Here is a 20,554-nt window from a genome sequence, read left to right as displayed (position 1 = left end):
ACATGCACAAAGAACTACATGATATATTTTGCATGATATATATCTACATATATTATTTATTACATGATATATATAATATGTATTACTTGATATATTTTGATCATGAAACACATACGTGTGCTTAAAAACATACGTACTCAACGCGTACAAGGGATTGTGTCAATTCCGTAAAAATAAAGACAGTAAAAATAACACTTTAGGGCATGTGGCATTCAAGGAAAAATATGGCGAAATGAACCCAATCAAAAATTTAACCTTAACTGAAACGTATATTCAATTCATAGAGACGCCACGCCCACTTGTTGATAATCTTGACTTGATATTGTTTACAAACATTCAGATTTACTCTGCAAGAAGAAAGTGACAACCAGCCTTAATATGGGAGCTATTGGTTCAAAGAAACGTGAATATAAAATTGGGGAGAAATCTTCTGATTCCATAACAGATAAAAAAGTTATAGAAACAGTTGTTTGTCGCGATGATGATTTGGAAGATGGAAAAATGGCCGAATTTGAAATCAACGATACAAATAAAGTTTTACTGGTAAAGGAAAATGGAATTTATTCTGCTTTTGGAACTAAATGCCCTCATTACGGTGCCCCTTTAAAAAATGGCGTTCTTATTAATGGAAAAATTAGATGTCCTTGGCACGGTGCATGTTTTAACAGCAAAACTGGAGATATTGAAGATTTTCCAGGCTTAGACAGCTTACCTTGCTATCAAGTCAGCGTTGAAAATGGTGATGTTAAAGTTAAAGCAGAAGTTTCGGCTCTTAAAAATCATAAGCGGGTGAAAGAAATGAGTAAATATTCGCACATCAATCCTTCCACATTTGTTATTATTGGCGGAGGAGCCGCTGCGCAGGTTTGCACCGAAACACTGCGCCAAGAAGGTTTTAATGGCAAAATTATTTTAATTACTAAAGAAAAGCATTTGCCTTATGATCGCCCTAAGTTGAGTAAAGCTCTTGACACGAAAGCCTCTGATCTTTATTTGAGAAATGCCGATTTCTTTAAGAAAGCCGATGTGTCTGTGATGTTGGAAACAGAGGTAACTTCGATTGACACGAGCGAAAAATGGGTTGCTTGCAATAATGGCAAATTAAAAGTGAAGTATGAAAGCTTAATGATTGCCACTGGTGGTCAGCCTATTAGGATGCAGATTCCAGGCTCAGATTTAAAAAATATTTACTACTTGCGAACACCAGAAGATGGTAAATCAATAGTAAAAGCCTCAGCTGGTAAATCGGTCGTTATCATTGGTACATCTTTTATTGGTATGGAAGTGGCATCCTACTTAATGAATAAAGCCACTTCCATCCATGTAATTGGTCGCAGTCCCGTGCCTTTTGCTAAAGTGTTTGGATTGGATATTGGCAACCGCATTAAACAGTTATTTGAAGAAAAAGGTGTAGTTTTCCACTTTGAAAAAGATGTCGCCGAATTTGCTGGAGAGGATGGTTTACTTACAGGTATTAAATTTTCAAGTGGGGAATGCATACGAGCCGACGTATGCGTAATCGGTATCGGAGTAAAACCGGCCACCGATTATCTCAAAAGTTCTGGAATATCTATGAATGAGAAAGGTTTAGTGATGGTGGATGAGTTTCTGAAGACAAACATTGATGGAATTTATGCTTGTGGTGATATTGTAGAATTTCCATTGGCTACTTATGGTAATGTAAGAGTGAATATCAGCCATTGGCAAATAGCACAAGCACATGGAAGGGTTGCTGCTTTGAATATGGTAGGAAAAGTTACAGCTTTACAGTCTGTTCCATTTTTCTGGTGTGCAATGTTTGGCAAGAACTTTCGCTACGCCGGGTATGCCGAGAATTACGATGAAGTTATTATCGATGGAGATGTGGAGAAGTTGGAATTTGTTGCCTACTTTATTTCCAACTCAGAAGTGGTTGCAGTGTGCACTGCAAACAGAGATCCAGAAGCTGCAAAATTCGCTTCTCGCATTTGCCAAGGAGAGAAAATATTGAGAAATGAAATACATACATAACTGAGATTCAATATTTGATAATTAATCTATGTTTGTTATATAAGCTTTGGGTAATTGTTTTAGGGGGACCACAGAACATTGAATTTTTAAAATTTAGAAATTTCAGGGACTTTAAATGTCTGGAAAAATGAATTAACTTGGGATAGAGGTACCATTATTATTTTCAAAAAATTTCCTTCTAATATTTTTTTTTTAAATTAAACATTTATTTTTAAATGTTTTGTAAGTAAATTTTGTGTATTACAATTAGGCATAGCGAGGAAAAAATTTAAAAATTGTTAATCATTGCAACATCAAAGAAATTTGATAAAATCTGAGAAAAATTAAAGTAAATTTTTTTCCTTAGTGTTTGTGGCCATCCTGTTATTGCAAATAGAGTTTGTAATAATAAATTGCTTGCAATAATTTTTTAATGTGGTGTTTTCTAATAAAACAGGTCTTTTTCGAGCCTATGCATTTTTTGAAGATGTCATTTTAATATGGCATGATCAAAATGACTCCTGATGGAAGAAATCTTTAAATTAAAAACCCAAAAATAATGGATACACGATTTCCTTTTGGAAACTATGATTTGTGCTGATTGAAGAAACCAACAAAGTCTCTAATTTTTTTATCTGCTAATTTCCACAAGTTATAAAAATTGGTTCATTCTGTGATATTCGTATAGCAAAAGCAGACATGTGTTTGCTAGAAATAAGAAAAAAATTGTGTTGTGTTTATATGCTTGGGCCTGCGTTAGGGATTTCAAATTATTAACCGAATATCAAAAGTATTTGCTAATTTTCAAAAGTCTTTCCAAATCTTAACAATTTTTTATGACTGATTTTTTTCTCCATACGAAACAATTTTATGGTAGTTTGTTTCGGGCTTATATTATTTGGACTTGATTCTAATTGGTTATGTGGCCCGTCTACCAAAAATTACTGCAATTGAATTAAAAATACTACATTGTTTAGAAAAATTCATTTTGTTGTAATTTTGAGGATCGAGTTAAATATGTATATTTTTTTCAGTGGAAAGGATCATTAGCAAAAACACAGTTTTATTCGCCAAATTTAGGATTTTATCGCATTTGATGAGTTGGCAAATGCTTAACACTGGCCCTGTCTTGTGTTTACATAATATGCAGTATGTTTTAAAAAATAGAAATATTCTTCTATAGATTTTTTTTTTTTTGCTGTCACATTTTATGCATAAGCATACATTTGTTGATTTTTTTTCACTTTTACTCCATTTCTAATGCAGATTAATAGAAATATACTTCAATATATATATTTTTTTCTACCATGTTTTATGTACACATTTGTGCATAAAACTTATGAATTTTTTTTAAACATTTATTCCATTTCTAATGTAGATTGTTAAAAGGAATTAAACAATTAGAAGATTTATTTTAATATTTTTCAGAAACATTATATGAGTTTCTAAAATATTGTAAGGATTTAGTTAGTAATACTTTATTATTTAAAGAATCATACCAGTTAAAAAAGGATTTTAATGTGTTTAATAAATATGTAATTCTTTTTATAATTTTTAGCTTTAATTGACATTTTTTTCAATTTAAAATTTTTTTTCTGAATAAAACATTCTCTGTTTCTGCTATATTTTTCATCAGGAACAAAAAGCTTCATTTTTTTTAATGTTAATAATTTGCCTCAAAACATTCCATTTCTAGTGAATTAAAATTTCATTCTTAAAAGGGCCATAGACTTTTCTATGAGGAGGATATCCTTTTTGGTACCTGAAATGGTCACAAAATTTTCAATGTTAATATACTAGTGGTTAACAGGCAAATTGAAAGGGTGAATTTTGTCACCACATGCAAAGTTTATTTTTTAAAAGAAGTGGAATAAGTGAACTGTACAGTGCCACAGCATGTTCTATTAGTGCCATTTGTGACAATAACAATTTGCTGGAATAGGTATGACTATGGGAATGTCACCTTTTTGTTGATAAATTATCAATGGGTTGAGTTTAAAAACTACTTAGTTTTTTATTGTTGATCAGAGCAGGATTGATAAAAATTTATTTTTAATGATATTCACATGTTTTTGATGGATTGTTTTTGATGGATGTAGATTTTATTGTGGTTAGATGGGTAATTCATTTGTTATTTTTTTTAGTTGTAAGGTGAAGATTCACTATTATTTTGAAGTATTATTGTTGATGAGTGAATGAATTTAAATTATACTTAGATCATTTATTTTTTCTTTGTTTAAAGCTGATTAATAAGAAATTGCATGTAATAGTATTCATGCATTTTATATCTTTTGCTAGATTCTATTGTGGGTTAGATGGACATTTTAATTGTTAATTTTTGGCTGCAATGTGAATATTTGGAGATTGTAGCATTCAATCAAATGTTTTACCTGTTACTTTATTTTTCTTTTTTTTAAATTTCTAATAGCACATGTTGTTTGAAGAATTTTATTCTGAAATTGTTACTGTTTGTGCAGGATATTTAAGTCTCGGTTATTTCTGACAGCATTAAGCACTCCAGCTAATAACAATAATAATAAAAAAAAAAGTTAGAAATGAAGCAACTTATAATATGTATCAAATAATATCTAAAGCATAATTTACTTGTAATTTGAGCAGATCAATAATTAAGATCCATTTGAGGAGTAAAATTATATAAGTTATCTGAAAATAGCAGGTGATTGTTGCTTATCAAAAATCAACTTAGATCGAACATAATGATGGGTTTCGAAATATCTGTTCAAGAGAAATGTAAAAAATAGTATTTCTATATTTTAAAACAATTGTTAAATATAAACATTTTTTGACATAAACATTTTCACAAGCTATTCTACAAGTTTTTTTATTATAATTTAAATTTTTTAAAGTATTTTCTACTGATTATTTTTTTATATTTGTAACGTAATATTTTGTATTTGTAAAAAATTAAAGTTTATTGATGTAGAATTTAACAGTACAATATCTTTGCCAATTGTTATTTTTAAAGTGACAACTATATAAATTGTTATTAGAAAATAAACAAACATGTTATTAGCACTGCTTTATACAAATTAATAAATATTATGTAAATAAATTACTGCGCACATAAGTGTTTTGCTTCTAATCTTGATTGTTATATTATGTAAGGTTAGTTGCTATTTAATGTTGTATATCAGATTGATATTCTGAAACATCTTTTAAAATTACAGACAGAGCCGGATTAAGCATACGTTGGGGCCCTAGGCCATTCAAAATTTTGGGGCCCTTAGATAAAAAAATTTTCCTCATATATTTTTTATTTATTCATATATAAAAGTATTTATATATCTTTTCATTCAAGAAAGCATATTTAAAAAAAAATAAATAATGAAAAATTAAAATTTAATAAGTAATAAATAAATATGATTAACATTATATTAAAAAAATTATCGTATTTTATTAATATATATTTGAAATTGATTTTTTTTAAAAATATTATTTTTCTTAATTTTGTAAAATTTATTTAAAAAAAATCTATTTCAAGGGAGCCCCTAATCATTGGAGGCCCCAGGCCATGGCCTTGTCTAGACTAATGGGTAATCCGGCACTGATTACAGATTATAATTAGTCCTAGCAACCAATTTACCTTGGCCTCGATTTGGTTATAAATTGGCTCAATATGAGTTCGATAAGAAGATTCACCGAGGAACCGATATTGGGTTGTCTAGATTTTTCAATATTGGTCGCAGGAGGGACCTATATTGGCCAATATATTGCCTATTCTGACTTAATGAGTTTAAAATGTCGGGTGAATCTGACAATTTTATATAGAGCCGATATTGGTTGTGAACTGTAATATATTGAGTGTATTCGACAGTTCTATATATGACTAATATCGGATAAATAACGGCCTTTTGTACTCTTATTTAGCCAAGATTCCTGAATATTGGTTGAATGAGGGCTCAAGTTATTTTGTTGCTAAGGAGAGAATTTTCTCATTTTCAACTTTATTTAAATTATAGTTATTATTTTATTTTATATTACTATTATATACATATTGACCGTTATTATTTTTTTTATTTAGTTTTAATTTTTAGAACTAATTTTTATTTATTTTTCAATATTTTATTCAATTTATAATACTATTTAGAAAAAGTAAATTGTAAACTTATAATCTAAAACCTTCCTAAAAATTTTAAGTTAAGATTTAAAAATTTATTTTGAACTTAACTTTTAAGTTAAAAATTATCTTCTGACGTTTGATGATGTTTAATTATTTTCTTGTTTTAAGTATTATTTGCCCTCTGGTGTTTCTGAAAATTGAGATTAATGTATGAGATTTTTCTCACAGAACCTTGCATCTCTATTTGATAGCAAAAGGAAACCCCGTTTTGCTATTCTGATAACAACTAGTTCTACTCAATAACTAAATTTGAGATGGACAGTAAAAAGTACTTTAATATAAAAATAATAATAAAATCAAACAAAGGTGTAGGGTTATTATTTGTTTTTAGCCAATTAATAGAGATTTCACAGAATTAAAATAATTTTAAATGTATGTTCTTTTTTATTACTGACATTATTTTATTTAGCAACTTATTATTCAGAACTTGTTAAAAGTTTTGTAATTAGAATTTTTATGACAAATTTGCCAAAACTAAGTGAACTGTGTGATATATTTTAGGAATCTCTTTATATTGTTATACCTGTTAATAACTTACAATGAATGTAATAAAGAAAAGCTACTTATATTGAATTGTTGCTGTTTCAACTGTGACTATGGAGCTTGATAATATTGGTATACAGGAGTCAGAATTTCTATAAAAACCTCAACTACAACCAGAAAAAGAAATTCAAAATATAATGAATTGCTTATAGTTAAATAAGTGCTACTTACAAATATTTATATTTATTTAGTTGGTGCTGCAATTTTTTTTGCCATTTCACATAAGTCAACAATAAGATATGAAAATTGAGTCAGCTGTGATAAAATTATTTCAATAATAATGCATAATATGTAAAATGCAATGGTATAAAAGATTACAAATTTGTATAAAATTAATGGACAGTTTTTTTTTATTTTCAGAAAGCTTAATTTTTATAAAACTGAATTCTTCATTTGAGTGAATATTACTAGGTAAATCAAGTGTGAGCAAGAATAAAACTTCTAAGAGGCGGTGCTGATTTAAAAGAGTTGATTTATTATCTTATTGCTACTTTTACTAATAAGATAGGAGAAAACTGAAATTGTTTGTTAGGCTATTGTTCTCCCAATTGCCTAAAACTAACATTTTCCATTTTTATACCTCCTTTCAAATTTATAAACAGCTTTCTTAATATTTTCTCCACGCATATGATATTTAAATTTGCAGTTGAAAGTTTTTTTTTAAGAATGGATTCTGTGGACTACCTTTGCAGGTGTGAAAATAATAGAGAGATTTTACATTCTCACTTAGGATCCTGCGTGGTACTGTAGTTGAGATGGTTCTGTAGTAGCTGCACAGAATCTATTTAAAAGTGCAAAATCTCTCTGACATTCATGAGTATTGTTTTTGTTTCTGTCTGTGTCAATGGTCTGGTGTGTAATAATACAGAGTGATATTTTGAATTTTCTCTGTTATTAGATCTAAATACTTATTCTGTGATGTTATTTTGAAAGTTTTTTTCTAATTATTTTTTTTTTTCGAATCATATTTGTCTAAAATTATCGAACAAAGTTCTGATTCTGACAAATATTGTTGAAACATAATAAAATAACATGTTAAACGTCTTGTTGAAAACACTCAAATTACTTCGTTCAAGAACATGTTAAGAATAAGATGCAAATATGAAGCATTAATTTTTTCTGAAAATTCTTTCAGTGGATTGTAATTGAATGTAATATGCTCTGCATGTGCTTTAGAATTGATTTTTTGAAATTCGCTATTTAAAAGGGAACTGCTGTGTTTAGAAAAAATCTTCTGTAACACTTCTCTGTTCCCGGGAAAATTTATGAAATTCCTCTCTGTTGCTATGCAACTGAAAAAAAGGACAAAATGTTTTGATTATTGCTAACCAGCTTGGATTATCACAGAAGAAAACCATTTTTTGGTTTGACATGCATCTCTACAAAGATTTTTTATTTTTATTAATTAGTTATAAGTACAAAGCTGCTACGATGTACTTTTTTGCTTAAAAAACAATTATAAAACAGTATTCCTCTATTTATCTAAGTGATATTGGTTTATTATTATTGATAATTTATTTTCTATTTTAATATGAGGAGTGACAGTCATAAGGTACAAAACAATTAAAATCTGGTATGTTTACAATACTTTCAGAGTTTAATGAAAATTTATTTGTCAAAAAGTTAAAGTAATGCTTTTTTTTTAAAAATGTTTCTACAATTTCAATATTTTTGAGTTAAAAACTTGAATTTTAAGAGCTGGTCTATTAATCCAGTGTTATGATTATTTATGTTTTAATTTATAATTTAAGTACGATAGTTTTTAATTCATACCATTCAGGAATCAGTGTTCTTAATGTTGTTGCACGTTGGTAAAAAAAAAGAAAGAATTATTGAAATTTAAAAGTTTACTTTTTTTAAAAGTTGAAGTAGTGATTTTTTAAAATACTTTTAAAATTTAAATATTTTTGAGATTTAAAATTCCATGATTATATATTTTTTTAAATAGTATTTCCTTTTCAAAAGAATGGGGGGCACCAGTACTGGATTGTGGATAGTGATATATTTTTATGCTAAAGTGAGATTGCATTATTTATTTTCATGCTTGATTATACACTTTGTTAATAAAATGGGCGTCTCAAGGTTACGTAATTTCCACACTCCATTACCATGGTTTTGGTAAATCTTGCTTTCTATGCTAGTACATTTTAGTACAAAGTACAAACTTGGAAAATACTCGCCTGGGGGAAAAGTAAGATTTGCCAAAACCATGGTGACGGAGAGGGAGAAAGTGTGGAGAATGAGGAAATAGTGTAACTTTGAGATGCCTATTTTATTTACAAAAAGTATAGTGTTCCTAACTACTTGTAAAGTGATATCCCACTTTCTGTAACTAGTAGTTTAATTTATTATTAGTGATATTTTTTTTAAAAAAGGAAGTTTTATTCTAATTTTTTATGATTTAATTTTTTTTCTTTTACTTTGTGTTGATTATTTATGTATGCTTAATTTTATTGAACGAAAATTGCCAAAAGAGTTATGCCATTTCTTTATGAATACAAATTGTTAATTAAGATGTATTTAAAAAAACCAATATTTTCCATCTTCTCATTCATAGTTTAACAGAATATATTTTAATTGTTAAGTCACAAATCAGAGTTGTGGAGTTGGTCAGAAGGTGGCTTTAGATTCCAAAATTAAACTCTATTAAAATTTTAACTGAACCCCAGTAAAAGTAATTGATATAATTACTAAATAAATGTTTATTTCAAGTAACATATTACTACTATTTTTACGTTAGATTATAATAAATGTTTTTTTCTTCTAAATAATATTTGATATAACAAACAGTTATTTAAAAAAGTTAAAAAGTTTTTAATCTATTTGATAATCAACTCCCGCCGAAATGGTCTTCAACTTTTGACTCCACAGCCCTGGTTATAAAACAATGTGATGAAAACTTTTGTTGCTAATTGTGCTCACAAAGTGCTTTGGAAAATAATACATATCTTCTTTGCAATTGTTGCTTTTGTTTAATTATTTGAAAAGCATGTTTTATATATGTAATAATCAGAATTTAGCTTATTTTTACTGTACTTAACCGACTGTAATAAAACACGTTTTATTAATTGTGTGTATTCATTTCATATTTTACATTGCTTAACTTTTAAGCAGGTTCGTGATTTTTCTTTTTTCAACTGGCTAAGAATTGGCAATTTCGGCGAAAATTTCCATTTTTTTTTTTTTAAATTTGTAAGATTTAAACCTTTGTTTCTTCGCTTGCATCTCTTTAAATTTTATCTCCGATGTTTAGATTCTAGATTTTTTTTGAAGTGTTCAAACTGGGTAAAAATTGGCAATTTTGGCAAAAATTTCAATTTTTTTATGAACTTTCGTTAAAAAATTATACAATTTTAAAATTGTTTTGCGTAAATGTCTGAATAATAAAAATTTACTGTTTAATAATAAAAATTTACTGTTACTGTTCTAAATTTTACTGTTTAATAGAATAAGCGAGATATAAATAAAATTTTTGGTCGGGGGAAAAAATTAAATTTTCGCAAAGTACCTGGACTCGGTAAAAGTTTAGAACCATCAAAATTCCCCAAATGCAACCGAAGATAGTGAAAGGGACTAAAACATGAAACCTGTTCGGTTGCGAAGAAAACAGAAGTTTAAATTCAGAAATACCTCTAAGTTTTTTTTAAGGTAATCGAGTGTTTTTCAACGTAATGCAACCAAGTGTTAGTCTTTTTCATTACATTTAACTGATTAGTAATTTGACAGCTTTCTTACGACCCATGATTCCTATACATTTTTTTTAAAAGTAATTGTAAGAATATGAATAAAATTGTGGTTATTCTGTAGCACATCAAACTATACCGTTAGAACCGTGGTGGCTTGGCGGATAGAACGTTCGCCTTCCAATGAGGTGAACCGGGTTCGAATCCCACCGATGGCTGGTCGATACGAATTCCGCACCCGTCTCGCACCGACCACAGTGCTGACGAAAAATATCCTCAGTGGTAAACGGATCATAGGTTAGAGTCGCCTTGGTGTAAGACTAACCTTGGGAATTTTTCGTGGTTTTCCTCTTATGCGGATTAGTTCCATCATAAAATTTCACCCAATACTTGACCCAGGTTCTCTAGATTGGGATTACAAGTTTGCGGAGTTGAACATTAGTAGCCCGAAATTGTGTCGGCTGTTCAAGGTCGGTTATAAAATTAAGTAAAACGATACCGTTACTGATTTCATTATGAATAATGGGTTCATAATTGTATGTGGCTGAGTTCGTCAAAAGGGGAAAGCATGAACCAACTTTGAAAAACATTTTTAAAAAATCATAAATTTTAAAAGCGTAATTTTCCTGAGAACATTTAATGCATAAAAATTAATCTAATCGTTAGTGTTATAAAAAAGTAAAAAACGCTGCAATTTGCATTGCTTTTAATAGGTTCTATCAATATCAATAGTTTTCTTAAAATAATCAATTGTAAGATAAAATTTAATGAAATGTATAATATTTGAGTATTAAAAAATAAAATTTGAGCAAAATCTATTTATCAATTCCTGAAAGGTGTTTTTTTTTTTTAATATAAAAGTAATTTTGATTTTTTTTAAAAATCGAATTTATTCCTCCGTTGAAGTAATACAGAACAACAATAATAAAAATCGTCAAAATTGGATGAAATCGCCATTTTGGTATGGAGTACTTTAACATAGAAGAAAAAATATATTATTTTTACTTCACAAGATGCGTGAGAGAAAACACGTGACACATCAAAAACCCCTTTTTAAAAATTTTTGTTAAGATAGGGGAAGCGTCAAGTATTTCTGGAAACACGGTCTTGAAGTAGTCCGTGTCTATTTTTAACTAACTGAACGACACACTTGAATATGTAGTTATGTGGCTTTGTCTCTCTCACTTTCCCTCAGTAAACACTCCTCAGCTGGAATTATGTCCATTTTCCACACAAAAATGAAATGTTTTTCTGCACTTGTGTCTGTTTTGTTAATGAGTAAGTTTTCATTTGTATTCTTTCTATTTTTAAAGGAATTTAAATTCTCATTAGAAGCTTATTATTAGAAAATGAGTCTCATTAGCCTGTTTATCTAACTATTTGCATACCTTCAGTTTTTGAGCAACTCTTTTGTGTTTCCACTTGCATATTCGTTAATAAAAAATATAATTCTACGAAGAGGGTAGGTTGGGGGGGGGGGATTCTGGCTGACATTGTAGTATGAACCTAATACTACGTAAACATCAACAAGCACGCTTTTTCTATAGTGCCACCAGAATTCTCGATTGCTGCTATATTTTACGCAGCACGAACGTTTTTTTTTTACTCCGAGAAGAGGTGAGTTTTAAATTAAAAACCATTCCAACCATATACCTTCAAGATAAATAATATATTCGAGTTTAGTTCTTCAAAATTCATAAAAAAGAGGTTTTGCTTCTTGCTCTTATCAAGAATTTATGCTGTCCAGGTGCTATTAACTTACAAAGTGACATTTTAACAAAGTGACATTTTTTCGCGAACAACAATAAATAGTTACTAAAGAAGTACATTACTTTATGTCAGAAAAAAAAACATGTTCTGTACAGGATGTAAACTATTTATAGATATGTTTTACCAATCAAATTCAAATAGATTCCGATGCGTTCATTACCGCCTTCCTCAGTAGTGATTCGTTAGATTTGAAGAGTTTGTTTCCTTGTTTAAATATTACATTGAAACGACGATTGAACAGACGTCATATTTAACTAGGAATCCTAAAGATATAAATAATAAAGACGGTCAATGCCGAACACTATACGTTTGTCGGTCTATGCTGACCATAATGTTTTTTTAATGTTGAACTCAAAATTTCGTTTGCAAAATGTTCATTAACACACGACATCCTTGAAGAATTAACATCTAAGCATTTCATGGAATTAAGATAAAACAAATAATCAAACGATTAAAAAGAACTTCATAAATTCAATTGAAAATAATAAAAGAGAGTGATAAACTCATCAATCTAACTAGTAGTTATGTTTTTGTGCCGTGGCGTGGTGCTAAAACAGTTATGGCCAGTGTGTTGCCATTTTGGCCCGCATTAATAAAAGAACGGATTGTCTTTATATATTCTCTAGCAATAGAGTATTATCGTGGAAAGTCTGTATAGATTTCTCTGTGGTTAATAGATTTTTTTTAAAAAAAAAAACATTTTTTTTTATCTTTCAGACTGCATAAGTCTTAAGTCTATGGAACTTTAAAATGATTGACATTTTCTAATTCCGATAGATTTCCTCACTCTCAGATTTATAGTTCACAATTGGGGAGGTATCAGATCAGTTTTTTAACTAACTCGTATTAGCGCAGTTAAAATAAAACTTAATCCCGATACAAAAACGAAGAAAAAAAAAATCTGCTGCTCTAAGCATTTTTTCTTTTCTTTTCTAAGTGAGGGGAGAAAAGTTGAACGACTTCGGGTTTTGGCAGAGGGGGAAGAATCTATGATCTTTATTGGCATTGTTTTAAACGGAATCGCAAAAGATCAATCTCTAGACCAGGAGTTTCCAACTTACATGGGATCGGGGGCCCGCAATTAAAAACACCAGTCAAATGGCGGGCCACATCTTTATCAAAATTTTATATGGGACTCTTTTATGTTTGAAGGAACATTAAACATTGCTGTACATTAACAATTAAAAATTTTTTCGACTCATTAGGAATTATAGCAGAAAAAAGAGAAGAAAAAAAATTCTCGAGCATCTGAAATTAAATTTTTTTTTCTTTTCCGCTCATGTGATATTCAATTCAAGGAATTTAAATAAAACATGATATTCATTTCCCTCATTTATGCGTTTTAAAATTTACAGATATAAATAATAACTTCCAAAATGAGTGGTTTCAAAAAGTTAAATGGGGGAATTTCTTCGAGAAAATTTCTGAAACGCACATACTAAATTATATGCACAAAATACAGTAGAACTCGTTTATAACGAGCTCGGATTTAACGAGAAGTCGGATTCACCGAGGGAAACGAGAATATTTGATTGGATCAATGTTAACTCTATGGAACAGAAGTCGCTTTTAACGAGCAAGACCCGGTTTTAGCGAGCAATATTTTTCTGTCTTGCAATCTTTTTTCTCATCTTTCTAGTCTTTCTGTCTTATCTTTTTTTCAAAATGATAAGAAATGTGCGCGAAATAAAAAAAAACGCGATTAAATTAATTAATGTAATTAGAGTAAGTAAGTATTAATTACATTTTAAGTAAGTCCAATCATTTGACCTTCCAAGCCCCCCCCCCCTCTTCTGGTTTACACCTGCCTTAAGCACCAGTTTATTACGAGCACTCGGATTTAACGAGTACATGTTACGGTCCCTTTGTGCTCGTTATAAACGAGTTCGACTGTACAAAACGAAATAAAAAAGTGCTAAATACACGATTATTTTTGTGTTTGAATAAATATTTTCTTGGATGCAAAACCTGAGAAATAAATTTTTTGCACTGTTGGTATGTTAAATTTAACAAAAACGAAGAAATTATGTTTTTTTAAACCCATATAGATTTTTTACGAAAATTGTCCGCAAAAAAAAAAAAGAAGAAAAAGAAACGACAGCTAATATATTTTAGTTCGCGGGCCACAAAAAAAGGCTTCGAGGTCAGGATGAGGCCCGCGGACTGCTATAGTCAATGGCATTATAATTTAAAAGTTTCAAAGGTTTTATGCACAAGAAGTACAATTTTGCACTTTAAGCAGTTAGAGAGGTAAGGTATTGTTACATACATATTTTTTTTGCGATGAATTGAAGGAAAGTTTACGCTCAACAATAGGATTAATAAATAGAAAAGTTGACAGATTTTTGAATTTAAAAAATACTGTTTTTTGTCTTGCACTTTTGTACACTTTTTACACTGTTATAAGAAAGCTATTTAGGCAAATGAGGCATTGTTTCTGATGTATTTTTTACGCTGCAATGAAAAAGAATAACTCGAGTTTATCGGATAAATAGTTTAGAAGTATATTAGTCAACGCGTAAATGAGTACCACCTCAAAATTGTAAAAACCGCTGCAACTTTTGAACTATTTGTTCCATCGTCCCGTATTGGGTCTCACTTGATTTGCACAAAAAATAACCGATAAAACAATAATACTTAACTTTTCAATATAACAATTTTACCTCGCGTAAATGGAAGCCAATCATTGCTCATTTTGTAAATAGTTTCATTATAGTATTCGGGGAAAGCTAACTATGGCAAGCTGATATCCTCCCCTTGGTTGGCAAAGGATCATGGGATATAAATTTCTCGCTGTCAAGTTACTGTGAGACAACATTTTCGTGGGGCAGAATTTTAGATTTTAAAATGATGTTAGGAAGTATTTCAGACGGACAAAGGCATTGAGAGATAGAGCCTATAAGACAGCAAAAAATTCGCGGGGAAAAAATGTAGTCGAACATAAATTTGTTTAGACAGAATTTTAAAAGGACATAAATATCAAGTTATCAATAAAGATCTTCCGATGGACAGAAGTGTAAAAGTATTTATAGAGTACTTATCATAGTATTTCGCAGTATCAAAAACTAGTTGGAAAAATCGTAAAGCGTATAATTCACCTCCATTTAATCAGGAGCTTAATGCAAATCAGAAAAAAAAAGTTTATATTTTCAGGTAGTGTGTCTAAATCGACAATCGGATAATTCACCCCAGATAATCGGGGTCCACTGTAAATTTCACCATATTTTCAGATAGTGTATCATTATCGGATAAAGTACAAGATGGATATTTTATAATCGTCGTTGAACGGCCGACCCAAATTTTGAGTTTACGGCTACTAATGTTCAACACAGTAGCTTTGTGATTTTGAATACAACCTAGAAGGCAAAGGAACTCCTGTATCAAGTATTGGGTGAAATATGCCTCCGTGGAGGACTTTTTGATGGAACTATTCCGCATTTGAATTACATGGAAAGGAAAACTACGAAAACCTCCCACGGTTAGCCTGACGGCAAGGGAACTCTAATCCACTATCTGTCTGCCACTGAGGATCACCACTGTCATTTACGTCACCACTGTGGTCGGTGCAAGCCGGGTGCGGAATTCGTATTCTAGTCATCGCTGGGATTCGAACCCGGTGCACCTCATGTACGAGGTGGATAATTCAGCCCCGGATAATCCGGAGTCTACTGTAACAAATATATTCCTATATTTTTAGGTAGTGTGTCATTCGGACTCCGCCACAGTGTCCACTACGAGGGAGAGAGTGAGGTGTTGGAAGGGGAAAAGTTCCGGATAGTGTGCGTGATGAGCCGGCAAGACGTACCAGGTTGGACATTAAACAGTTCTGTCGTTATCACGGAAGATAACGACCTCGGATATAACGTTCAGGAGAGAGAGAAAGATGCTTTCCACTGGGAACTCAGTCTGAGTGCGGAAGAGGCGCAACTGCATCACAGCGGAGAGTACCGATGCAACAAGTACAGCAGGGATTTCCACTCTCTGTACATCAAACCGAGATTTGGTAAGAATAACCCTTTTGAATTCACAAAACAATACCCAGTGCTCCCCCCCCTACAATATTTATAAATGCACCCTATCTTAGACTTTATAAATTATATTATGAAAAAAAAAAGCTATGAAGATACATTTGGGTATTTATAATCATTCATTATGTTTTAATTTAAATTATTTTTATTTTAATCAATAAGGAATTAATAATTGCGATGGAAAAGCGGAATTTAGGAAAGTACTAAATTGGAACATGGTATACATTTACCACATTAAAATGAAATTCATCTTAACAATACGGGAAAATAACTCACTATCGTATAATAATTTTATTCAAAGTTTAATTAAGGGTTATCATTATTTGTAAAGCGAATTAAAATACATCTTACAAAAGAAAAAAACAAACATATTGCGATTCAAGTAGTTGGGGTCCCTTTCTTGAATGAAGGGTTGCACGCCCAAAGACATAGTATGATAATATTGACACAAATATGATAATATTGATACAAAAAAGGACGTCAAAGGTGATTGCTATTTGCAGAAATCTGAATTCTCGAGTCATTATTTTGTATGTACAATTAAAAAGATCGAGATTTATCTACGTCACGAAAACATGATCAAAAAGCTACTTAGATTAACTATAAACTGAACACAAATAAAGAGTTACAAAAGTGATTACTAAAATTCTAAATTCACGCATCATAATTTTGTGAAATTAAAGATATTAAAATTTGCAAATTTGTAGCGATAACCACCGAAAAAAGTTATTCGTAAACTAAATTGATTTAGATTTGGCGCGTTCTAAACATAAATGCGGCATTCAAAATTTCTGATATTCTTTATTTTCCAAAAAAAAAAAAACAAAACAATAATTATAGTTTTTTATATTTTTTATTATTATTATGTTCAGATGCTGCCGCGGACTGCATATTAAAAGCAGATTGTGCACCTCTATCATAGTACAATATTTCAGGATCGTACACCCTCTTACCTCGTGTACTGCCGGGGTTGCGTGGGGGGGCCTAACCAAAGCATTCTTTTCGCCAAAATTCAATTCTAATACGGAAACGAGTAAAAGTGCTACTTTTCTCGCCCATTTAAGTGAAATCTGGTCTTATAGGAATAGTGAATGGATGCTCACTTTTTTTACCTATTGCTCAATTTAGGTTTATAAACCTATGTGAAGTAGAAGGACAGAATTTAGAGAAGGACATCAGCCACGGGTAGGGAGGGATTCAATCGCATACCGTTTGGTGGCGATACCGCTCGGCCAAGGAAGAAATTATTGTGTTAAAATATTTTGGGATTCAGTTATAAAAAGAAAGTCATTTAGCCTAGAAATAATTTGATTTTTAAGCATTGATTTTAGCTGGAAAGTGAGTGGGGAATTTCAAAATTTTACTTAATGTTAAGAAATGGCCATAAGCTTGTAATTTCAGTATTTAAATAACCGATATTATAAATTCCGCATTTATGAATACAAATAAATTCCAGGAGAAATGATCTAATGAACGAACGTTTAACGTACAAAACAAAATAGCTCCCGAGTGTCTTCTCCCCTTCTTGGCCACACACAACCTTTACTGTTACCCACATTTATCAAAACAAGCCTCTTTCCATTTTTTCTCTGTATTTTCTGAAGTTATAAGAATATGGCTTCATGAATCACGGGTGAGTAACTAGCGTACCATCGACGTTTAGAAATTAATACATTTGGTGGGAAGTATACTGACCACGACTTTTATAAAGGGTTAAGTATTTACTCACACCCCTATTTGAAATAGTTAACCCGACCTCGGTCGTAAGCCTAATCACCGACAGACAAATTGGCGGCGTGAGTTCTGTAGTCCGACATTAGTCTCCTAGAATCTGTTGGAGTTAATAAGTTGTTGTGAATTTGGCAAAAATGGAAAATCACATAGCACGACATTAAAGAGCAATATTCCACTATGTCAAAAACTAAAAGTTTTCAATCTGTGTGTGTTACTCACCGAACAAAATCGCACTCACGTAACTCACCGAACAAAGTTGAAGATCATATTTCTCATCATCCAGGAAAAAGTTACTACTGCTATTTTAAATTAATTCTCTGGATGACAACGAAATCTTTTATTTGTTTTTATATTCTTCGCTTTTGGTTGTTTTCTCCTTTTTATCGAATAAACATATTTTCTTACTTTGTGTTGCTCTAAATTTTTGAATGGATCTGTCAAAGAAAATTAAAAAACAAAAACAAAGCTTGACTGCCTTAGACTCTAGACCAGAGGTCGCCAAAGTGGTCTATATAGACCCCCATTGGTCTATTTAACATAAGCGGGGGTCGATCTGAGCCAGGGGGTCGAATGGGGGTCGATCCGAACCGGAAGGGTCGATTGGTCGAAGGATAATCAGTATTTTTCAGATATGTGACAATAAGAAATAAAAGAAGAAGACTTGGAAATGTATACAGGTAATCTTCAAAAATTGAGCGACAATTTTAAACTGCGTCTTGTTGATTTGGAAAACATTAACGTCCCTGATTGGATTATTGTGCCATTTTCTACTCAAATTGAAGACGTGGACATCAGCCTGCAAGATGAGCTTGCTGAATTATTTTGGGGATTTGAAGCAAAGACGCTTTTTAAAAAATTAACAATAAGCAAATTTTGGACAAATATAAATATAATGCAAAAATATGCAAGACTTTACGAAATAGCTCAGCCATTTATGATAGCATTTCCAAGTTCCTATATGGTTGAAGCCGGTTTCAGTCACGTAAATTCAATCTTAACTAAGAACAGAAATAAATTAAATGTGGAGTTTCGAGGGCATTTAAGATTAAAATTGACCAATTTTGAACCCAATATAACGAATCTTGCTGAAAAAAACACCAGGCACACCCATGTCATTAATTAAGAAGCAATAAGTCCGTTGTTACTTTACTTTTTATTTCTGCTTACTTATAATTACTTATTATTTCATAAATATTAAGGTATTTATATTTAAACATTAATATATTTTTCATAAAACTATTGTTACACTATGTACTATTACTATAATAAATGCTCAAAATCATAAAATAAATATACAAACACAGTATCTAATAGAGTTTTATTTTAATTAATAGAAAATTACTTTTATGGGGGTCGATGGAGATTTCGAAAAATTATGTAGGGGTCGAAGATCAAAAAAGTTTGGCAACCCCTGCTCTAGACAAAGCTATATAATTTTAATTTACGAACACTATCTCGTCATAAAGAATTATCCAAACTTCACAAAGTACAAGTAGCTAAATTATTTAAGACATTAGTAAGATTTTTTTAAATATCACCATTTAGGTAAAAGTTTCCACCATTAACAGTGTTAATCGAAGTGTCTATTTTCCTTGACGATAGTCAAGGAAAATAAAAGAGCAACAGTTACATCACCTTAAACTTAAGGCAAAGATATAATTTTAAGCTATACACACCATCTTTCTATCAGTGCTTCAGAACGAACAAATAACGTATAGATTTTAAAAACTATTTGCCACAATTTGGTTTTCCCATTATTTTTAAAAATAGTCGGTTTTTCTTCGAATTGACATTTTCGTATATTTCATAATTTGCACAGAGGACACAAGTAAGGAAGAACACTAATCAATCTTTCAGTCACGAATAACTGAATGACAACAATCATAAAAATAGCATATTATTTGCTAAAAACTTCCTCTTTCAGCCAAATAATTTTTCAATATCCTGACGTTTTTACTAAAATGACTCCAAACGATCTTTATTTTTATTTCGAGTTTGTATACTTATATGAGTTGTTATGTACTTAGAAAACTCAACTATTCGAAACGCAAGCAAAACTTAAATCTCATTTTTGTTTATTTATTCTTAACGCTCGCACAGTCACGGTCATTTAATCTTGTAGGTAAAAAGAATTTTTTTTTTTTTGTTGGCCATTATTCTTCTCTAATGAAGTGACTCTGAAGGGCGAGGATAAACTAATCAGTCCGAATCGGTTCAATTCCATTTCAAATTCAAAGTAACAAAACAGAGATGATTGAACACGAATAAAAAGAACCTAATATCTACTTACCTATCTACCTCTACATCCTTTGGGGTAGTTTTCAACCAAAGTAGTATATAAAAATTTAAAACACTCCTTAAAATAATATATTAAACTAGTGGGCTGCTCCCCCTGCTCGCTGACGCTCGCCAACCCCCAAAATTGCTGCGCAATCTTATATGGTTTGCTTCGCTCGCTACTAACTTAGGTACATTGCAAATGCACAAAATTCTGAGAATTCAAAACAATCATTCAAATCCATGCAACAACTTTTTTTTAAAAAAAAAAATTACATCTTTTTAGTAAATAGTAAGTCATTAAAATAAATTTGAATTCAATTAAATGACATGTAATTCGTTAAACCTATTGGAAATGTGCTATAGTATAAAATCTTAAGGCGTAACAG

The 20,554-nt window shown here is 30.7% G+C and overlaps 2 protein-coding genes across 2 annotated transcripts in view; both read left to right on the top strand.

The window, feature by feature from the left end:
• Window positions 1-254: 254 nt before the first annotated feature.
• Window positions 255-9,741, top strand: LOC122269833 (apoptosis-inducing factor 3). Its single transcript, XM_071180785.2, has one exon. It carries the CDS (start codon window positions 379-381, stop codon window positions 2,008-2,010), a length of 1,632 nt encoding a protein of 543 aa, XP_071036886.2. The 5' UTR covers window positions 255-378; the 3' UTR covers window positions 2,011-9,741.
• A 1,732-nt stretch (window positions 9,742-11,473) lies between these two features.
• LOC107454243 (basigin) overlaps window positions 11,474-20,554 on the top strand; it is a 71,209-nt gene continuing 62,128 nt past the window's right edge. Inside the window, exons 1-2 of the mRNA XM_016071365.4 lie at window positions 11,474-11,634; window positions 15,824-16,129. Of these exons, the coding sequence (XP_015926851.3) occupies window positions 11,574-11,634; window positions 15,824-16,129 (367 nt within the window). The 5' untranslated portion in view covers window positions 11,474-11,573. The remainder of the gene's footprint in view (window positions 11,635-15,823; window positions 16,130-20,554) is intronic.

The sequence above is a fragment of the Parasteatoda tepidariorum genome, chromosome 8 (genome assembly GCF_982258835.1).
Source record: "Parasteatoda tepidariorum strain Cologne lab strain chromosome 8, Ptep-v5.0, whole genome shotgun sequence".
Classification (NCBI taxonomy): domain Eukaryota; kingdom Metazoa; phylum Arthropoda; class Arachnida; order Araneae; family Theridiidae; genus Parasteatoda; species Parasteatoda tepidariorum.
The sequence above is the reverse complement of the archived record's forward strand: the minus strand, read 5'-3'. Positions and strand labels throughout refer to the sequence as shown.